At 37.9% G+C, this 19551-nt stretch overlaps 1 protein-coding gene across 1 annotated transcript in view; it reads left to right on the forward strand.

The window, feature by feature from the left end:
- The first annotated feature begins 609 nt into the window (after nucleotides 1-609).
- GBE1 (1,4-alpha-glucan branching enzyme 1) overlaps nucleotides 610-19551 on the forward strand; it is a 96966-nt gene continuing 78024 nt past the window's right edge. The window contains exons 1-2 of the mRNA XM_075197072.1: nucleotides 610-694; nucleotides 1256-1381. Of these exons, the coding sequence (XP_075053173.1) occupies nucleotides 681-694; nucleotides 1256-1381 (140 nt within the window). The 5' untranslated portion in view covers nucleotides 610-680. The remainder of the gene's footprint in view (nucleotides 695-1255; nucleotides 1382-19551) is intronic.

The raw sequence follows: 19551 nt of genomic DNA on the forward strand, positions 1-19551 counted from the left end.
TGTCCTACACTAGAATCTAATTACTAGATGGTGCTGCAGCTTCAAACAGTGGCTTCTCTTACTTTTTAAAAGGACAAATTTTAATCCTTCAGATGCCTTTGGTAACAATAATATGAAGAATAACTTTACAATTAATACAATGTCTAAAAGATCAAATAATGTTGCAGTTAAACATTTGAAAATCACAACATTGGGGGTTAATGCAATGTTATCATATGTATATGTGAGCAACTATATGTATATGTGAGCAACTATCTAAACTATTAATTAATATGAAGTAAAGAATAACTGGATGTTCATGTGTATTGCATTAGTCACCTGTTCTGATTAAACACAATATATAAAACACTATTCAGCAGCATTTCACACACAACACAAAGTAACTTGTCAGCTTCTAGCACAACAATAATAAGATCCATGTGAAGAGACGTAAGCAGCGTGCTGCCCAGACTCCAATGAGCGGCGTCCAGTGTGAGAGAGGCCAGGCTAGCTCGGCCCAGTATGGTTACAGAGAACCCTCTTGTCTGCCCGACGGTCCTGGACGCTGATTGGCTAGAGACAGTCACCTGTTCCCCAGGACCAGGAAGTGACTGTCGCAGTCTATAGGGCTGGAAGTGGGAGGGGGAGCAGCGTGTAGTGACAGCACGTCCCCAAATATCAACCAGCTTCTACTGAGCGGCATGGATGAGACTGGGTGAGAGCAGCCTATATATGCAACATACTGTACTTGGATGTTCACCCTGTAGATTGCATGTTTCACTTTTGGCAGACATTTGTTTTGTATTGTTGATCCCTCTAGTGAAACCATTTGCACATTTATAGTCTAACAGGGACTGAACAACACCTTGACATGGGGGCATAGACTGTTTTTATTTTATTTTTGTGTTATGGCTTTTTTTGCTGTGGTGTACATATTTGATGATCGTTTAAACTAAGTTTATTTGATTTTCTGCAAAGTGAAAATATATGCATTTACTGTCGTTTTCCATGATAATGTATTATAATAATGTTGCATTCTATTTAAAACAGCAACATTTAAGCATAAAAGTGTATAGTGAATGTAAGAAGTGTGTGGCTGTCATAGGATATGTGTGCCAGTGGCTGTGCTCTCTGACATTCTGTGGCAAGGTGATAACAGGGTCATTGACATGACAGAGTATTGTGCGTCTGGTCGCAGCCAAGCTTAATTTAGCAAATCCCATTGAATTGGAAAATCCTTGAAGTAAAGGCAGGCTTGTGTCTCTGTTATTTCTAGTGTCCATTGCAGTGAAATGGATGTCAACATGGATAGCAATGAAGAGGTGCTGCTGGTTCCTGAACTGCACAAGCTATTGGAGCAAGACCCTCACCTCAAGCCCTACAAGAAGGACTTTCAGAGGAGGTAGAGTAAAACACTATCCATCTATCATTTATATTAGTAAGTCATTTATATAGCGCTTTCATATTCTGTAGTGCTTTACAGATAATTTTAAATCATTCACATCAGTCCCTGCCACAGTGCAGCTTACAGTCTATTTACACACACACACACACACACACACACACACACACACGTACTGAAGCTAATTAACCTATCAGTATGTCTTTAAAATGTGGGAGGAAACCCACACAAACATGGTGAGAAAGTACAAACTGCATGACCCTTCAGCCTTTTATGTTGTGTATTTTAGTGTATGTCTATTACACCATTCAGAGGTTTTGACTTCTCTGTACTCAGACAACAGGAAATGCAGCCATTTGATACTTCAGCTGTTGTCAGACTACGATTCAGAATCTTCAGGCTGCCATAAAGCTGGACATTGGATCAGTTGCATCTTAATCCCAAAGTGTAGCATATTCTCCGGCCCAGGCCCTGCTGTTTTGTTTTATAACTGAGGCACTGATTTCATTCATAGTCATTGGGATACTTTTCTGATCTGTCTCATTGCTTGATTACAACCCTGGAGCTTCAGATTGTGCAACCCTCCCTCCTTAAAGAGTTTGTAAAAACGGAATGATTAGATAATGAAGGTAATATCTACTCTGATCATCATCATCAACATTTATTTATATAGCGCCAGCAAATTCCGTAGCGCTTTACAATTGGGGCCTGTCTTTCACCCTTATTATAACTGCTTTTACTGTATCAACTGATAACTTAAGGTGGAACTAAACAGCAAAAAAAGCTTACAACGGTATGAAATGTGATATCTTAGATTTCCTTCAGTGTCAGAACAACTCTGATTAATCCAGTGGTTCCCAAACTGTGCGCCTAGGCTCCCTGGGGTGCATTGGATATCTCACAGGGGTGCCTCGGCCAGGGCCAGTGGTAAGCAAGGTGGGGGACTACTTGGTAATCATTTTGGCTTAGGGGTGCCTTGAAACATTTCTGGAGACCCTAAGGGTGCCTTGAACTGAAAAAGTTTGGAATCCACTGGATTATTCTGAAGTTACTCTCTGCATAGTGCTATCTGCCTGGCATATTTGTGTCAAAGTACATCCTACATCTTTAGTCACACACTTTAATCGAGGCATAGGTTTTACAAGAAACAATTTATGCTGCATAAGGCTTTTCTTATACTTAAAGGGGAACGAGAGTCAAAATTATTTTAAAACTACATTCATGAAATGTTATGTAGAAGTGATAAAAAAAAAATCATATTTACTGGGAGATCTCGGGAGCTGTAATGATGAGCTTTCACAAAGTTGTGGATTATTTTCTTTGTATATATAAAGTACAAAGTGTACTTCACTTTGTTAGCTGATTGCCATGGTATTGCTCTCTAGCTTGCCAATTGTATGCAGTAATTTGCATACTATTATTGATTTGTACATCAGGACTTAATACAATTTCAGTGTCCTACTGTACATACTTTTGGAAACAAAAACAAAGCTATATTCAAATTCAGAACTTGTTTTGATTGTGCGTACCTTATCTTTCCGCCAGTTACTTTTCACAGTGGGGGCATTGAAAAAACCTTATACTACATCACTATTGTCATTTTTCATCTCTTATTTTTCTACTCTATATGCAAAGAACTTGCTGTTTTTATCCTAGTGAGATCTGGAAATATAAACACAGTAGTATGTCTAATTCACCTGCTACAATGTCAATCTATAACACTTATAAGAAACTGCCTTCAGTGTCACACTGTTGAATGTGCGGTCCGGAGATTCTGATAAATGTCAGCATTTTTTTAATTATTTTTTCTTATTATTTTTTTTTTTTTTTTTTTTAGATCTTGGGCTATATTTACTATATTGCGAGTCTTTGAAAAGTTGAGATGTTGCCTATAGCAACCAATCAGCGTCTCGCTGTCATTATGTAGAATGTACTAATAAATGATATATAGAATCTGGTTGCAATGTCTTCACTTTTTCAAACCCACAGTTTAGTAACTATAACTCCTAGTCTAACCCGGATCTTATAGTCTATGAAATGGTTACTATTATCAGAGTCCCATGTATTTTATATGCTTGTTTTGTAGGAGAACCCAGATTTGGGATCCCCCTGCACCACTTGGCCTTCCAACATGTGAGAATATTATGTTAAATAATAATCATAATTGAATTTGCATTCCCCAGTTTTAATCAGTATTATATTGATCTCTTTGAAAGTGAGGTAGTGTCGCACGGATGCTCCTGATTGCATGTTTTAGCAGTCAGAAAAACGCTGCACGGTGACCGTAATAACTAGGAAACTGTTTCCCTGTCACATGACAGCAGTTCAGGTTTTATAGACCAATCACTTTTATGCATGTCATGTGACATCGAAACCTTGCATGCTGATCTGACTGCAAAGAAAAATTGAGGACATGCCGATAGCCTGCAACTTTCCTACAGAACTTATGCAATATTTCAGCAGTGTTCACTAGTACAAGGTACTGGGAAATCTGTCTTAGAGGAGGGATTCCCATCAATGTACTCGCCTGCTCAAAGAGGGAGGTGTGTAACAACTCCTCCAAAAGTGTCTAACACTTTTCATTCCCACCTGTTTTATACCTCACCTTTCAAACCAATAATGATGACTAATAATGAGAGCATTGCAACATTAAGGAAAGAGTAGTTTTAGTGTTATCTGATTTTCACAGTGTTGAAAATAGAGTGATGTAACACTTGTAAACAGCTTGGCTATTGCCACATTTGATTGCAAAATTGATGGAACGGCAAATCAACTGTCATTGACCTCAAAATCTGTAATGCTGTTTTTTTTGTTCACAGTATTGTTGGGCATTCTATTATAACAGTCCCAAAGCTATTTATCGTATCATTAATTGAAACAAGTGACTCAAATTAATCATTTAATAGTACTTCTCCTGTGTTCTCTTCTCTCCAGTTTCCTGTCTGCTGTAAGCTTTGAGCAATAAAAAGAGTTGAGGGTCATTTTAGACAAGTTATCTAATCAAACAAATAGTATTAGCTGTTTCCGAACCCTTTGCTGAAGTCTCTTTCTATTAATCCACACTTACAAAAGTGTGAGAAGACTGCAGGAGGAATGGTATAAGGTATACAGTATAGTTTAATAGTAATTTTTGAAAGACAAGTATTTTTTATTTTAAATGTGGTAGTGTTGGAGCAATTAAAGGCTTTGTTTAAATCTTCTATGGGTCACTAAGCTTGCGATAGATTATATATATATATATATATAATCACAATAAATTATATATAATATATAAATATTTTATAATATATGATATAAAAAGTGTACACACTATTATTGAAATTGTAGGTGTTTGTGTACAACCTGGAATCAAGATAAAATATGTCAAACCTTATACCACCTTTATTGTAACTTTACAGCCAACAAAACAAGTAGACATTGTTAGAAAAAAAGAGGTGACAATAAAAAAAATCTATAGTACTCTTGTTGCATAAGTGTGCTTGCCTTTTCACAATGGGGTTGTAGCTGTGTTCATAGTTGGTCACATTCAAAATTCTGTTCAAAGGTAACTAACATACACCTACCAGTAATGAAAGTGATTGTTATTAACCCCAAATAAAGTTTATCTAGTCCTGTAAGACTTTCCTTGCCGTTTTATTGGTTGCATCCTACTGGGACAGCTTATAATCTGTAAGGAGCTTTCACAACGTAAATAAGGTAAAAAAAAAAAAAAGAAAGCTCCTTGTTAATCAGTCTGTCTTCCCACTAACTCAGCAGCACTGTACAGAGAACGCACTCGCATCAGTCCCTGCCCCAATAGAGCTTATAGTCTAAATTCCCTAACATACACACAGACATACTAGTGTCAATTTGATTGTAGTCAGTTAACCTACCAGTATGTTTTTTTGGTGTGTGGGAGGAAACTGGAGCACTTGGAGGAAACACACACAAATACGGGGAGAACATACAAACTCCACACCGATAAGGCTATGGTTGGGAATCGAACTTATGACCCCAGTGCTGTGAGTCAGAAGTGCTAACCCCTAAGCCACCGTGCTCCCTCTTTCTCCATCAACATTCATCCCTCAGCATCTGTAATTCATTTAAATGTAGTTCATCTACATTTATAGTCCCATCTCTCCCCCTTTGTAAAAACAACAACAGGAATAAGTATGGAAAGGTGTGTTAACTTTTTTTGGTTTAAGTCCAAGAGCTATCTCTCCTAATATGTTATTCAAAAAACACCCTATATGTCCTGAATAAACTTTATCCATTTTTGCTTGGAAAGATTAAGACATTAAAAGGCAATGGCAGTCTAAAGTAACTTGGCAGAATGGCGCAATACTTCGACAAGACTGGATCAGTGTTAAATTCAGCCGCATACATAGGCTAATAATGGAAAGCTTCAGTCATCTCCATCAGTATTTACCAATGTGCTCGATAGTGATTCTATAAAATTCGGCCACACCTGCTGTGATATTGGCAATATCGCTTCTTGTGAGGCTAGCATAAGGGCTAAACTACACTCATGATTTTCAGTATTCAAATCCCATGAGATTAATCACTTAAGAAAAAACAATGTGGTTCACTGAGATTTTATGCATTTAGAACTGAATGACCCTAAGAGAAAAGAAAATGTTTGTATCCTACAACTGTAGGAAGGAAAAGCACAGAAGACCTGACCCAAGTGTTTAGCTTTGTTTGTAATAAATGGGATTCAGGTGAGACCACCATAGTGCACTGTGTAACATATTTTGTTATTTTTTTTATCCGAACATGATTAAAAAGGATATTATATAAAATACATAACATGGTTCTATCACAAAAACAAGCCACATTCATTGCAGAGTGAAATTATTGTAGGGTTACACAGTGGGGAAACCAGGATTTACATAAAATAAGAACAATACAAAGTAGACAAAATAAAGGAAGACATGAAAACAAAGTGTAGGGAGGGCACTGATAATTAGAGAGCTTCCATTCTAATTGGAAGAATGCACTGTTAAAACAAAGTGAGTGTGACTCAGAGTAGAGATCGTGACTTTTGTAAGGGTGCATTAGTGTGGGTAGTATAGGTGGGAGTAGGGTAAGCTGTAAAAAAGAAATGGGTTTTCAGAACACATTTAAAGATTTGAAGGCTGTGGGAAAGCCCGATCAGGCTTGGTAGAGATATTCCATAACTGGGTAACGGCACAGTAGAAGCCTTGTAGAGAGAAATGAGAGCTGATTGCCAGATGTGAGGCGATAGCAGAGAGACTTTAGGTTACAAAGATAGTACAGAAGGGAAGTGTTATGTTTTTGCTGCTCTATTGTCTTAGAAATCCATTCCAGATTTTGCTGAGTGTCAAAGTTGTTGTGTTTCTGTTGCTGAGCAACCACACTCATCGTGCTTCCTGAGCTGCTGACGGGGATTTTACATTGCAGCTGATTTATCAGCTCTTGCAAGACTCATTACTGTTCACTACCTAGCAGCTGAGGAGTCAACACTCTCTGCTCACTCGATTTCTACCCAGCAGCTGATTGTCCAGGACCTACATAAACACACTCATTGGCATAATTGCCTTGCTGGTGTTGAGCTTACCTGTATCTTTATCCTTGTGTAGGTTGGAATATCTTTTTGCTGCTGGATTCAGTGTGTTTGGCTTTGTTTATTGACCCTTGCTGTTGGATCCCTGCCTGCCCTTGAGCTCTCTTCCTGTTTATTGGCGTCAAGTACCCCTCCTGTCCTCTGACCCAGCTTATCAATTGACCATCCTTTTTTGTGTCTTGTTTGTCTTTTTTTTTTGTCTGTGTTGCTCCATAGCGGTTTCCCTGACTATTCCTCACTCACAGCTGTTAACAACTATACACTACTGGGATCAAGTCCAGGGGGCATCCGCATAGCAGTGAACAGTGTAGTTCTGAGAAAGGTGGCTGCTAGTGGTAAAAAAAACATCTATCGCCATAGGTTATGTATAGGGGTTATCAGTTGCTGGTTGTGGTGTTCATAACAGGGAGAGGTGGTAGGTTTGGGTGTCATCAGTGCAGATATTGAAGGTCGAATGAGGAAATTAGTATCCCAAGAGAAGAGGTGTAAATGAAGAACTGCAGAAGGCAAAGAACAGAGCTCTGAGGGACCCTAACAGATAGTGAGTGGAGATAGGATGTGCCAGAACTAGACTCTAAAGTAGCAGTTCAATAGGTAGAAAGTGACCCAGGAAAGAACTGTGTAACGAAGACCAATGGAGTGAAGGGTGTTCAAGAGAAAAGGGTAAGCAACAGTGTTGAAAGCAACAGAGGTCCAAAAGGGAAAAGTGGAGAAGTGACCCTTAGACTATAAGTGGGTCATTGTTCAGTTTTGTGAGTGCAGTCTCAGTGAAATGTTGGGGCAGAAGCCTGAGTGCAGTGAGTTGAGAATGGTGTGTGAGGTCTCAAAGTGAGATAGGGTGTTGTACACAAGACACTCAAGTAGTTTGTAGGCAAAGGGGAGGAGAGAAATGGGATGGTGTACATGATAGCATTCAGAAAACAAAGAAAATATTCAAAGTGCCAGAAATAATTCCCCTGATAGAATGGTGTTCAGTATTCCAAAATATATAGTGTCATCAATTCATGACTGTCATATAGATAGTTAATATGTTTAAAAGTAAGGAAATGATTAGTGAATAGTCCAAAAAGTGTAAAATGAGAGAATTTCATATGCGCATTTGTGATGATATTCATATCTCCATTAAACTCTATGGACAAGACTAACCACTGGAAACTTGTGAAGAAATTAAATTGCGCAATTAAGTGATTGAAGATCATTACACTACATGGCATTACCAAATTACGTGTGTAGCCTAAAACACTTCACTGCTCTAATGCAAATGCTTTAGGCTCAAGAATCAGAAAAAAAAGGGTGATGACGTATTGTGGTGTATTTAAAATGCTCTTTTTGTGGATGGAGATACCCTTTAAACAGCTGTGTTATGTATGTATAATAAATATAATTTTTAGGATATAATGTGACGAAAATTCAACAAAACAATAACAAATGAATATATACATCAGGTCATTTATTTAATTGAATTTATAAGGTTTGTAGCATATTCGTATTACCAGTCGACCAGACAAAAATCATGCTTCTAGCTTGCTACATGATGTTCCCCTTGTAAGAATTTAAGATGACAAAGTAGGTATGCAACTATTCTAAAAATATTGTCTTACATTCTTCCCACCCCTCATAATTGCCATTGACTCTTGCTTGGATGAATGACCAGGCATATTCCATTTATAATTGACTGTGCTGTCTGCTTTTGTAAATAGCATGCAGCTGGTAGCTTTTAAAATTGGATCAGAAGCAAAATTAAAAGCATTTTCCGCAATCAATTAGATCAACTCCTTTATTTGTGTTGAAACTTTTTCAAAGTACCTTTTTATTTTATTTATTTTTTTAAAAAAAATTCCTTATGGTGTTGATTTGGAAGCTAAATCATGGGTATTGTTATGGTAAATAGGAAAATGTATAACCATTGTTTTATCAAATAAATGCTAAGTTTTATTTTGTACCTAAAATGAGTTGACTCATAATATGCTGTCTAGTACTATTTTGAATACTTGCAATTTGTTACTGTGTTGTGAATGTGCTTTAGATATGATGTAATTTACTGCTCTTTAATTGTAATGTAGATTTTCTTATATAAACATCTGTGTTTTTTATGTACACAAATAAAGTGCTTTTAATTGTGTGATTGGGCGCACACTTTAAAAAACTTTTTTTTTTTTTCCAATGAAAATATTAATTTTAGGCATGCGGTGCCCAGCGCCAGTGTTTTAATCCCACCGGCGCTGGAGTACATTTAAAGATAGCTGTCGCACACGTGCAGCGGCTGGCAATCGGGGATCCTGCCTATTAACCTCTCTAAGACAAAGCTACAGATGCCTGGCACCTAGTGTCTTCACTTTGTCCTTAAGTTGGTTCCTACATACGGGCTCATACCCTGTAAAGTTTTTAAATGTGTTTGTTGATGTGTGTTTTTCTGTTGCATTCCAGTAGTATATTTTTAGTATTTCTCTTGTTTTTACCTTAGGTAAACCCATCATATCCAATTATCTCTTTAATGCTGGTATAACTTATGTCAAGCACAAATATGTTTGACATATGTTTTACCAGCATTAAAGCAATGCATGACAACGCCAGTGGTATGTAGCCTGTACTGACTTTGGCTAGGTCTTCAAACCATCCTAACTATGGCAAGAACCAAAATTCTGATGTTTAGCCGCAAGTGAGGAAAAATATTACAGGTGGACTTAATATCATCAACATCATTGTTTATTTATATGGCGCGACAGATTCCATAGCACCTGACATATTTGAAATGAAAACAGTATGCACAAGAGTTAAGCATAATAATAAATGCATGGATGCAATTGACAGAACAAATCCCATATCCTACAGAAAAATTCATAAGACATGACAGGGACTAACGAGGACGACAGACAACTGTCAAAGAAGAGACGTAGGGGCTGATGGTAAGTTATTCATAAGTCCAACACGGAATCGCAAAATATGCTTTTGTATACTGCGCATGTTTAGTAAAATGGCTGTGAGATGTATCACCCCATTGCACCAGTTTACGCTTAGAGAGGTGGAATGGAGGAAAGGGTCGTTCTGCTTAACCCAAGTACGGTAAGGTTGTGTTAATGCACCTTACTACTCATGTAGAGGTGGAAGCAGGCACAGGTACTCTTCAGAGACGTATCTGTTGTGCCTACTTCCCCCTTGGTGCAAGATGCGTGTTGATGTTGATCAAAAAAATTAAAAGGACAAAAATGTATCGTAAGGCTATAATGCTTAGAAGAATTTTCGATTGTTCTCAGTGAGAGAGCGCAAAGCAATGGTTTATTATATAATATTTCCACTCTCCCACACCACTCCATATCCCCTGCCATGGTTATCCAGACCCCTAGAGTCCTGTACCCCACAATTAGTCCAATCCTAGGATGTGGGAGACAGTTGCATAATCAAGGCAGTCTCTCCTTTTCTTCACTCACCCCCCTCATATGCAACCCTGACTTTCCCCCGGGTCTTAAACACTGTTCATTAGAGAGGTGGACTAGGGCTGTGGTGCACTGTGTGAGTAAGCCGTTGAGTCGAAAGGTTATATGTACATTCTCGGTAATTATAGAGGAAGTTGGTCTCGCTTCTCAAGAACATTGGGCTTACCTTCAAATTTGTAATTTCATCACAACCTCTGGCCCCTTAACCAAATTTAGGATTGACCCTTTGTTCTTTTAATTGCTAAGTAGGAATTCTCCTGTCCTGATGTATTCCATCACTATTCTCCTCCATGCCTAGGTTTGTAAATGCTTGGAATAGAGATCTGTCGAGACCCTTGACTGAAAAATGTACGGACCTCCCCAGAAAGCCTAACCAGCCCTAGTGCTGCCAACCTAGGCTGATAACGGCAAAATCGGGATAAAAAGAACGTGGTCCTCCTGAAAATGTTAATACCGGCACTAGACTATGCCAGCCATGGCTGGTTGTACTGTAGCAGAAAACCTGCTGTATGGGTTTGTCCTGCCAGAGTACCAACCAGCCCTAGGCTGTATTCCCTAGGGGGATTAGGTCCACAAAAAAGAAAATTGTAGGCCCCTCCTCTAGGAAAAAACAGTCCTGTGCTGAAAGCACTAGGGCTATTCCCACACCCCTGGGTGATGGCTATTGGTAAATAAATGGTCAAAACAACAGTTTGTCCACGGTGCACTGTAGGCATACCCTGGCCACCTTTTAAGTGGTTGGGCTTGTCAGCATTTGTAGTACTACAAGCTCCAGCTTACCCGTAGCTATTGCTTACTACAGCTGGTCTGGATTTTTGGGTGAGGGGGGGGGGGTGCTTGTTTATTTATTTATTTTTAGGAGTTTATGGCCCGTAGTGTAAGACATGCTTTTTAATGTATAGTATACTTTAAGCATATCTTACTGAAATGTATACAATTTGCATACTGTGGAGATAAGCATGTAACTTAAGATACGTGCAACTCTGCATACTAATAAAATTACGTAATTTTATTGGATATAATTTATGCTTATGTCTTTGCCATGAATTACATTCATCTCAGCATCAGGCCCATAAGGTTGAGGGCACTGTCCGTGATGGCTTACAATATAGAGAGAGGGGTAGAGAGACTGTAGTAGCAAAGGGGGTATTGAGCTTTGCACAGTGTGAAACCATCCCCTGCAGCAGACTGGAAGCATGGAGATGTAGAGTATGTATCTACTAGTCATCAACGTTGCAGATGGTGCAGGGGTCTAGGTGGTGCATAGGTACACAACAGGTCCCAGATCTGAGGTTCCATTTTAGCAAAGGAAGGAACTTTGGGCCGATTAACCACCAAAGTGAAGAATGGGAAAATAGGTCTTTACTGCAACATTTAACTCAATCAGCTAATAAAGGTCTTCTCAGGTCTTTAGTCAAAAAAATGGTATAATTCACAAGAGTGTCAAGCAGTGGATAACGATATTTCTTCAGTGATCAGTAGAGATATATCATTCCGACCGGAGAGACACTAAATACACACACAGGTGGGGTGTACTATATATTCTGAATTTATCAAAACAAATCATCTATAGATAATGTTTTAGTCGCATAGATTTCTTAGCACAGCGCAAGTGTGAAACACAAATTCCAACATCAGCAAATATTACAAAGAAAGATATACATGTCCTGTAAAACTAGACATAACTGTTATTTCATAATCATAGTTTTAGTTCTTGCGTGTCCTTGATACTTGTTAATAAAACTAAAGCCTATTGTGACTTGCAAAACTGTAGGCCTGAACAATATTTTTCTGAACAAACCAAGTTAACTCTTTCACAGTCTATTTATATTTTTACCCTGAAGAAGGTCACTAGCTGGCCAAAACTTTGGCACACTGCTTGACACTTTTGTGGATTAAAGCTCACCTTACTTGTGAATTGAAAGCGTTCTAAAATATAGATCTTGTAGTCCTTTACTTTCACTATAATATCGGTATACTGCCCATTCCTAACTTGAGCTGCTTGCTACACTTCACTTCTACTGCAGCTGTCAAGATAGCCAGTGCGTCCCCACCCAACATTTTATGCTGATTGGAATATGGGGAACTAAAAACAATAATTTAACTAAGGTAGAAAGTAATTAAACAATTACATTTGTCTCCCTATGTTCGAGGCAGCAGAATTAGACAGCTGAAATCATATTCTGAAAAAATATAACTAAACCACTGAGTTTCATGTATGTATATATGTGTGTGTATAATATAATATTATATAAATCATTAGCTGGATTCAAGTGTCATCGTAGAACGATAAAGCAATATCACTGTCCTTATTCCATCTGTTATTCCACCTTCCATGGCAGTGTGGCACTTTATTAACTGTCTTTCCAGTCACGTCCCTATCCACGTCTCTGCTACATGCTCTGCTGATTACCTTGGAAAAGGGCAATGCTGTAACTGTTCAACTGACCTTTCAGTTTATTTTCTCTTGTGTAATATGAAACATAGGCTATCAACCCTCATTGTCTGATTTTCTCACTTAATATTCCTCTTTTTTTTTCCCACTCAAATTAAGATCTGTTTTACAGTATATGTTATAGAAACTATTTGCAATTTTCTTGGTGTAGAAGACAGAATGCAATAATTATAATTTCAGAGTTGAGCTCTTTTCCCAACTATGTGATGTAAAAGTCTTGCTTTGTCTTTGTAAGTCATCTTTTATAAATGTTTGCTTACATAATGTTTCTCCTTGGGTAGTATTCCAAGAATCAGCTTTTAAAAAGAATGATGGTTTTGTGCATTATTCTTACTTCTGAATTGTTTAAGAACATGCAAACATAAACAGGAGATCAAGACACAAATATGCAGCACAGTAGGGTCAAAGCATTGAGTCAGATAACACGTGTCTCTATGGAGATCTGCACAAATGAAATACAGTGGATATTTTTTCTGTATCTAGTGTTACTTTGCGGTTCACTCTCTGATTTAATCAACAAATTGCTCCATTTAATGCTAGTAAATACATGTCAAACGCCATTTGTATTTTATATGCATTTTTGAAAGTTCAAAAGATCATCATATGCATTCCCAATGTGTTTACCTGTGGTAAATGCAAAAAATCCAGGTTGTGTTAAGGGAAATTCAAGTAAACACACCAATGGTTTCTAGTGTCAGACCTGCTTTATATGTAGTAAAACGCTCTTAACGAATGCCAATGGGTATGAATACTTGCGGAGGTAATAAATACGTTTGTTCTTGTGAGTGAAGTGTTGGTGGCTACCTAAAGGAGGGTAGAGGGCTTCTGGTCCTGCCGGATATGTTTCATGAGAGTTTCCATGGCGTTGTGTAGAAGGGGGTGTCTGTGTTGTGTCCTTTGCTGTGTGGAAGTGGAGTTGATGGTGTGCGCTCACCTGGGTATGCCCCTGCTTGGCCGTGTGAGGTGTTGTTCCTGAACAGTTCTTTTGGGTAGAGTCAGTTGGTGATTGTTGTTCTTGAATGGTCCTGTTGCTGTATGTTATGAATTCTTAGCCAGCACATGGGTGTCCCACATGTATCTATTATCACTATTTCATGTGACAGAAATAAATAAATATATATATATATATATATATTAACCCTTGCATGCTACTCCATGCATTCTAGTCAAATCAAGCTACTTAAGGTGTCAAAAAGGTTCTTGTCATGCATTTGGGGCTAGGCCAGGCCTCCTCAGGGGAAGAGCGTTACTTCCCGACGCAAGCGCCCTTTTTTAACGTGGTTTTGTCCACATGTCACCACCTCATCATTTTACTCCATCACCTCATCCTTCATCTAACTACTTAAGGGGGGGTATTCAATTGTTGCCGTTAACGCGCTAAAACAAAAAAACGAGCGCTCTAAAAATATTAGCGTTAATAAGGTTATATGCGCGTAAATACCGTTAATACGGTAGTTTACTCGCTGAAAATGAAATTTAGCGAGTAATTACCGTATTAACGCTAATATTTTTAGAGCGCTCGTTTTTTTTTTGTTTTAGCGAGTTAACGGCAACAATTGAATACCCCCCTTTGTGTTAAAAACTCCCCACTGTCACCCCCGGCAACCACCAACCACTCCCAACTGTCACTTCTCCTTCAAGAAATATATAGGTCAGTGTATAACTCTGCCCAGCAGGTGGCACTGCAGCTTGGTTTTTTTTTTTTTCCACACACGCCACTAAACAATTATATAGTAGATATATATAGCAGGGACTGATGTGAATGAGTTCTCTGTACAGCGCTGCGGAATTAGTGGCGCTATATAAATAAGTGATGATGAATATTGCTCAGAGACTGTGGCTGTGAGGTGAGTCTTACACACCTTTGGAGAGAGAAAAGTGAGAAGCAGCATTCAGTCATCACCCACAAAGTCTCCTCCCTCCCATCCTACTTTCCCCCTCCCCCCCCTATGCTCAGACCATGCTCCGAGGGATAAAGGATTCTGTGCCAGCCCTTTTGCATCCTTTAAGGTTGGCGTAAGGAGAGAACAAAGGCTACAGCAAGAAACTGAGGAAGCCATATCCTGAGCGAAACCAACTTGGAGCAGAGTGACCGGCATGACTTTGACTGATGGATAGTAATGGCCAATGGTCATTCACCATATTTGTGCAGCTCTGCTTTAAAATACAAACAATGAATCCTAGACGTAAGCCATGAGAATTTCAGGAATTAGATGGTATCTGTTAAAATAGGACAGAGCTAAACATGTATTGTGTTTTTTTTTTTTTCTTTGTTTTCTTTTGCTTAATGTGTTTGTTTTTCTTTTTTTTCTTTTTGATGTGCGTTTTTAAGAATAGACATCCATAATATTAGTTTACTGGAGTTATTCAGGAGTTCAACAGGAGGTGAAATCTCTCTTGAATCGTAATCATAAAATTTTGAAATGTTTATCATGACTTGGGAGAGTTAATGTAGTCAAGATGAACACATTAAATAAATTGGGGTACACTGCACTCAGAAAATCAAGTTAAACGGTCCAACACAGCAGCAGCGGAAAAATAAGGTATAGCCCTCCTTGATATAATATGAACATAATATATAAACAACTGCGCTTGTGTTGGATTACATTTATATGGTTCAAGAAGGATCAGTGTGATAGTAAATCTTCGTAAAATTAATAGAAGCGGTGGTTCTAAAATGAAAATTTAATGAATAATATCAAAATTGCAGAAAACACAATGACAATAAATATCTGCGACTTGATTAAATGCAATTCAGAAGATATCATATCATGAATGACCATTCATAACAAGATAACCCGTGCATGATACTCGTGCATTCTAGTCAAATCAAGCTACTTAAGGTGTTAAAAAGGTTCTTGTCATGCATTTGGGGCTAGGCCAGGCCTCCTCGGGAAAAGCGTTACTTCCCGACGTAAGCGCCCGTTTTTAACGTGGTTTTGTCCACATGTCACCACCTCATCATTCTTCTCCATCACCTCATCCTTCATCTTCATCGCCACATCCTTAATCTCCATAGTTTTACTGTTCTAAAATCTCTCGATACACAACGTTTCTGCTAAACACCTTATCGCTGTGCTCAATCAGTCTTCCTTGAAGGGCAGTATTCATAACCTGCACTTTCACATCACTGCTTCTCCGTACTCGTGAAAATGCGACATACAATTGTCCATGACCAAACACAGGCTCTGGTAAATAAATACCCACACGGTCAAGAATTTGAGCCCTCAACTGGTAAATTTAGCCTTTACTACCTCTCCCACGGGGGGGAAGGGGGGATGATGGAAGTTAACTGACTTCACGATTATCATTTTTTTGTCAAATAATGTCAGTATACCAAATTTCAGGTCAATTGGATGAGCCCTTTCTGAGAAAATAGTTTTTTCCACACACACACTAACACACGCCGCTAGGCTTATATATATTAGACATGGAAAAAAAATTATAGACCATATCTGTTAATGTCCAAAGATCAATATCTTGTGGAGATTGTTATATGGTTCCTATTCTTCACAGGATCTTCAAAGGAATATCTGTCCTGTAGATAGGAGGCTTTGGAGTTTGTCAGTGGTGTTAACAATGCTTGATATCTCTCCAATGAAGTCAGAATACAAACTTTTACTTTGTATCTTCATTTGTTTGTTTTTTTTTAAAAAAAAATGTAATCTTCTAAAGTTGATCTGTGTAGGAGTATTTCTCAATTTGACTAATGGATATTGTTTAGAAGTGGGATGTCCACATCTGTGCTCATATACCCTCAAAATAAACAGATAATAATTGGGTCAAGAGGTGCTGGTCAAAAACCCCATATATGAGTGCTTGAGGATAATAGCAGAAACCAATGTGCCTGAACAGATAATACTTAAGAGTGTCATATATAGTGTCTTCAAATTAATATAATAGTGCTAAAAACTAATATCATATCATAAAATTCATCAGCCAAGGGCATAATACAAACATTGGGAATAAAAACAAAACTGGCTCGATAAATACGCACCCCAACACTAAATATCGTGGGGAACTTCAGTAAATTCATATAGTCAAACAAAGCATAAAGCTCATGGAGTAAATAAATAAATAACCAAATAAATACCCTATCATGTAGATCAATGCACCAAAATACAAATGCACCACATTAAAAATATATAGTGTCCTAGTAAAATGCAATGAACTGACGATTAAAGAAACAATCGTATCGATTTATTAAACATTACACTTTAACACCTGTTCCCTTCCCTCTGTCAACCCGTAGTTAGAGTTTGCCCCATCTCTGGCTGGTCAACAAAGACAATGTTCACCTGTTTGAAATGCCTGATCCCCTCCTTGTTTTTAAGCTGTATCTGAAGTGGGCAAGTGCAACCGCAGGTCTTTTCTGATGAAGGTTGATGTTGTATCAACCCAACATTTAGCGCTCGGCTTTCATTGTAACGCTGCTGGATCTCTACAAAAAAAAAGTCTAGTTGTGTTGCGGTTGCCTCACTTTTATTTAAACACTGGAAAAGGGGCGAACAATTGAACCTAATAAGTTGAGTATGCGCTTGCTTGCTTGGCTGACCAGTCGAAGGTGTACTCACTCATAGTAACATTGTTTCCCCAGCAGAGCATCTCATTACATCCCTTCACAATGGTGGTAGAGGCAGTAGGTTTTTTTTTTTTGTTTGTTTGTTTTTTGACAGAAGTGGGAGAAAATATTATTGACCCTTGAACTTTACTCTCGCCCTTGGGATGGCACGTGACAAGGGATATGTGCATGTGTGGTAATGCATTTGTTTACAATGAAAAGTCTGGAAGTACAGATTTATACCAGACAATTTTCTGTCTACAGATTTGATGAATATAAAGGATGCAAGCGTTATTACCTCATTGTAACTTGTGCTGCTTGTAAATCGATTGAGCTGATTGCGAAACTCTTTTGCTAAAATTGCAAAACCAAATTAGAAAGCATGAGAACAAGTAATTTTGCACAGATTGATTTTCGCCCACATGAGTGTCCTGTTTGATTCTCTGCCAAGTTCCTAAAAAAAAAAAAAAAAGGTTGAATGCAATTGTTGGAATTCTATGCTGAACACTTCCTAGATTATAATGTGTGCATAAATGGGAATTATTTTATGTTACCCGGGATAAAGTAATTAGGTGGATTAGAAATATTCATCATTGTATTGTTAAACTGTTTGTGTCAATAGTAGTTACATTTAGGTGGCTAATTGTATACAACAGATGAGCAGTTTCTTGTTGGGTTCAATACAAAATGCAAATTAAAAAATCTGCTGATATGGATCCAAGATTATTAATTTTTTTTTATCCAATTTATCTAGGGGGGGGGGGGGAATATATTTATAAAATAATAGTATTCATATCTAATCATGTATAATCCATTAATAATCCTTTAGTCTCACACACCACTTAATCTACACATGTAAGTGCTTGAATATTTGGAAACCCAATCTAATCCAGAAATTCTGTTATCTTTTAAATGTTATAGTTTTAACCTGTGAAGCTTTTCTAAGTAACACAACTTTTTATTTAATTTTAATTGGTTTGTGTATTGTTGTTAGGATCATTCAGTTTCAAGTTGCTCAGCACCTGCTTCTCTTCTGCCCTTGAGTCCAGGGGGTATATTTACTAACCTGCGGGTTTAGGGCAGCACGGTGGCTAAGTGGTTAGCACTTCTGCCTTACAGCACTGGGGTCATGAGTTCAATTCCCGACCATAGCCTTATCTGTGTGGAGTTTGTATGTTCTCCCCGTGTTTCCTCCGGGTGCTCCGATTTTCCTCCTTAACTCCAAAAAGAAAATACTGGTAGGTTAATTGGCTGCTAACAAATTGACCCTAGTCTGTCTGCCTGCCTGTGTGTGTTAGAGAATTTAGACTGTAAGCCCCAATGGAGCAGGGACTGATGTGAGTGAATTCTCTGTACAGCGCTGTGGAATTAGTGGCGCTATATAAATAAATGATGATGATGATATTGCCTATAGCAACCAGATTCTAGCTGTCATTTTGTAGAATGTACTACATAAATGATAACTAGAATCTTATTGGTTGCTATAGGCAATATCATCATCATCATTTATTTATATAGCGCCACTAATGCCTATAGCAACCAATAAGATTCTAGTTATCATTTATGTAGTACATTCTACAAAATGACAGCTAGAATCTGGTTGCTATAGGCAACATCTCCACGTTTTCAAACCTGCAGTTTAGTGTATATATACCCCCAATTGTATATTGCAATACTTTATCTATAAAGTCTATAAAAGCCTGGTATTGGGCTTATTTTTTTGATGGGCTTATTTTTTTGATGGTTTCTAATTCAGATATATTTAAGGCCAAACTTCTTTAAAGTCACCATTTTACAAAGCACTAAATTAAAAAAATCTCCATTCTGATTTGTACTTATATTCGTTGTGAAAAAAAATGAATGGAAAAGAACCCTCCCTCCCTTTAAAGCAGGGGGTGTGCTAGTTACCTGGTACCTCTGGCAGTTGGATGCCATTGAAAACGTAGAAAAATAAGTTTCACCCTTTTTTCTAATATGAATTAAACCGTTGCCTGTTTTCTAAATAAATACATTTTGTGCCCGTATTTTAACTAATAAATAACTTCCCCTCTTTTTTCTGTAGTGGAGTAATAAAATACTAACCTTCCATCTTCTGGATCTTGAACCAACGTAATCCTTTAGCTTCTAATAAAAATAAACACATTCAGAGCAATG

The sequence above is a fragment of the Mixophyes fleayi genome, chromosome 2 (assembly GCF_038048845.1).
Source record: "Mixophyes fleayi isolate aMixFle1 chromosome 2, aMixFle1.hap1, whole genome shotgun sequence".
NCBI lineage: Eukaryota > Metazoa > Chordata > Amphibia > Anura > Limnodynastidae > Mixophyes > Mixophyes fleayi.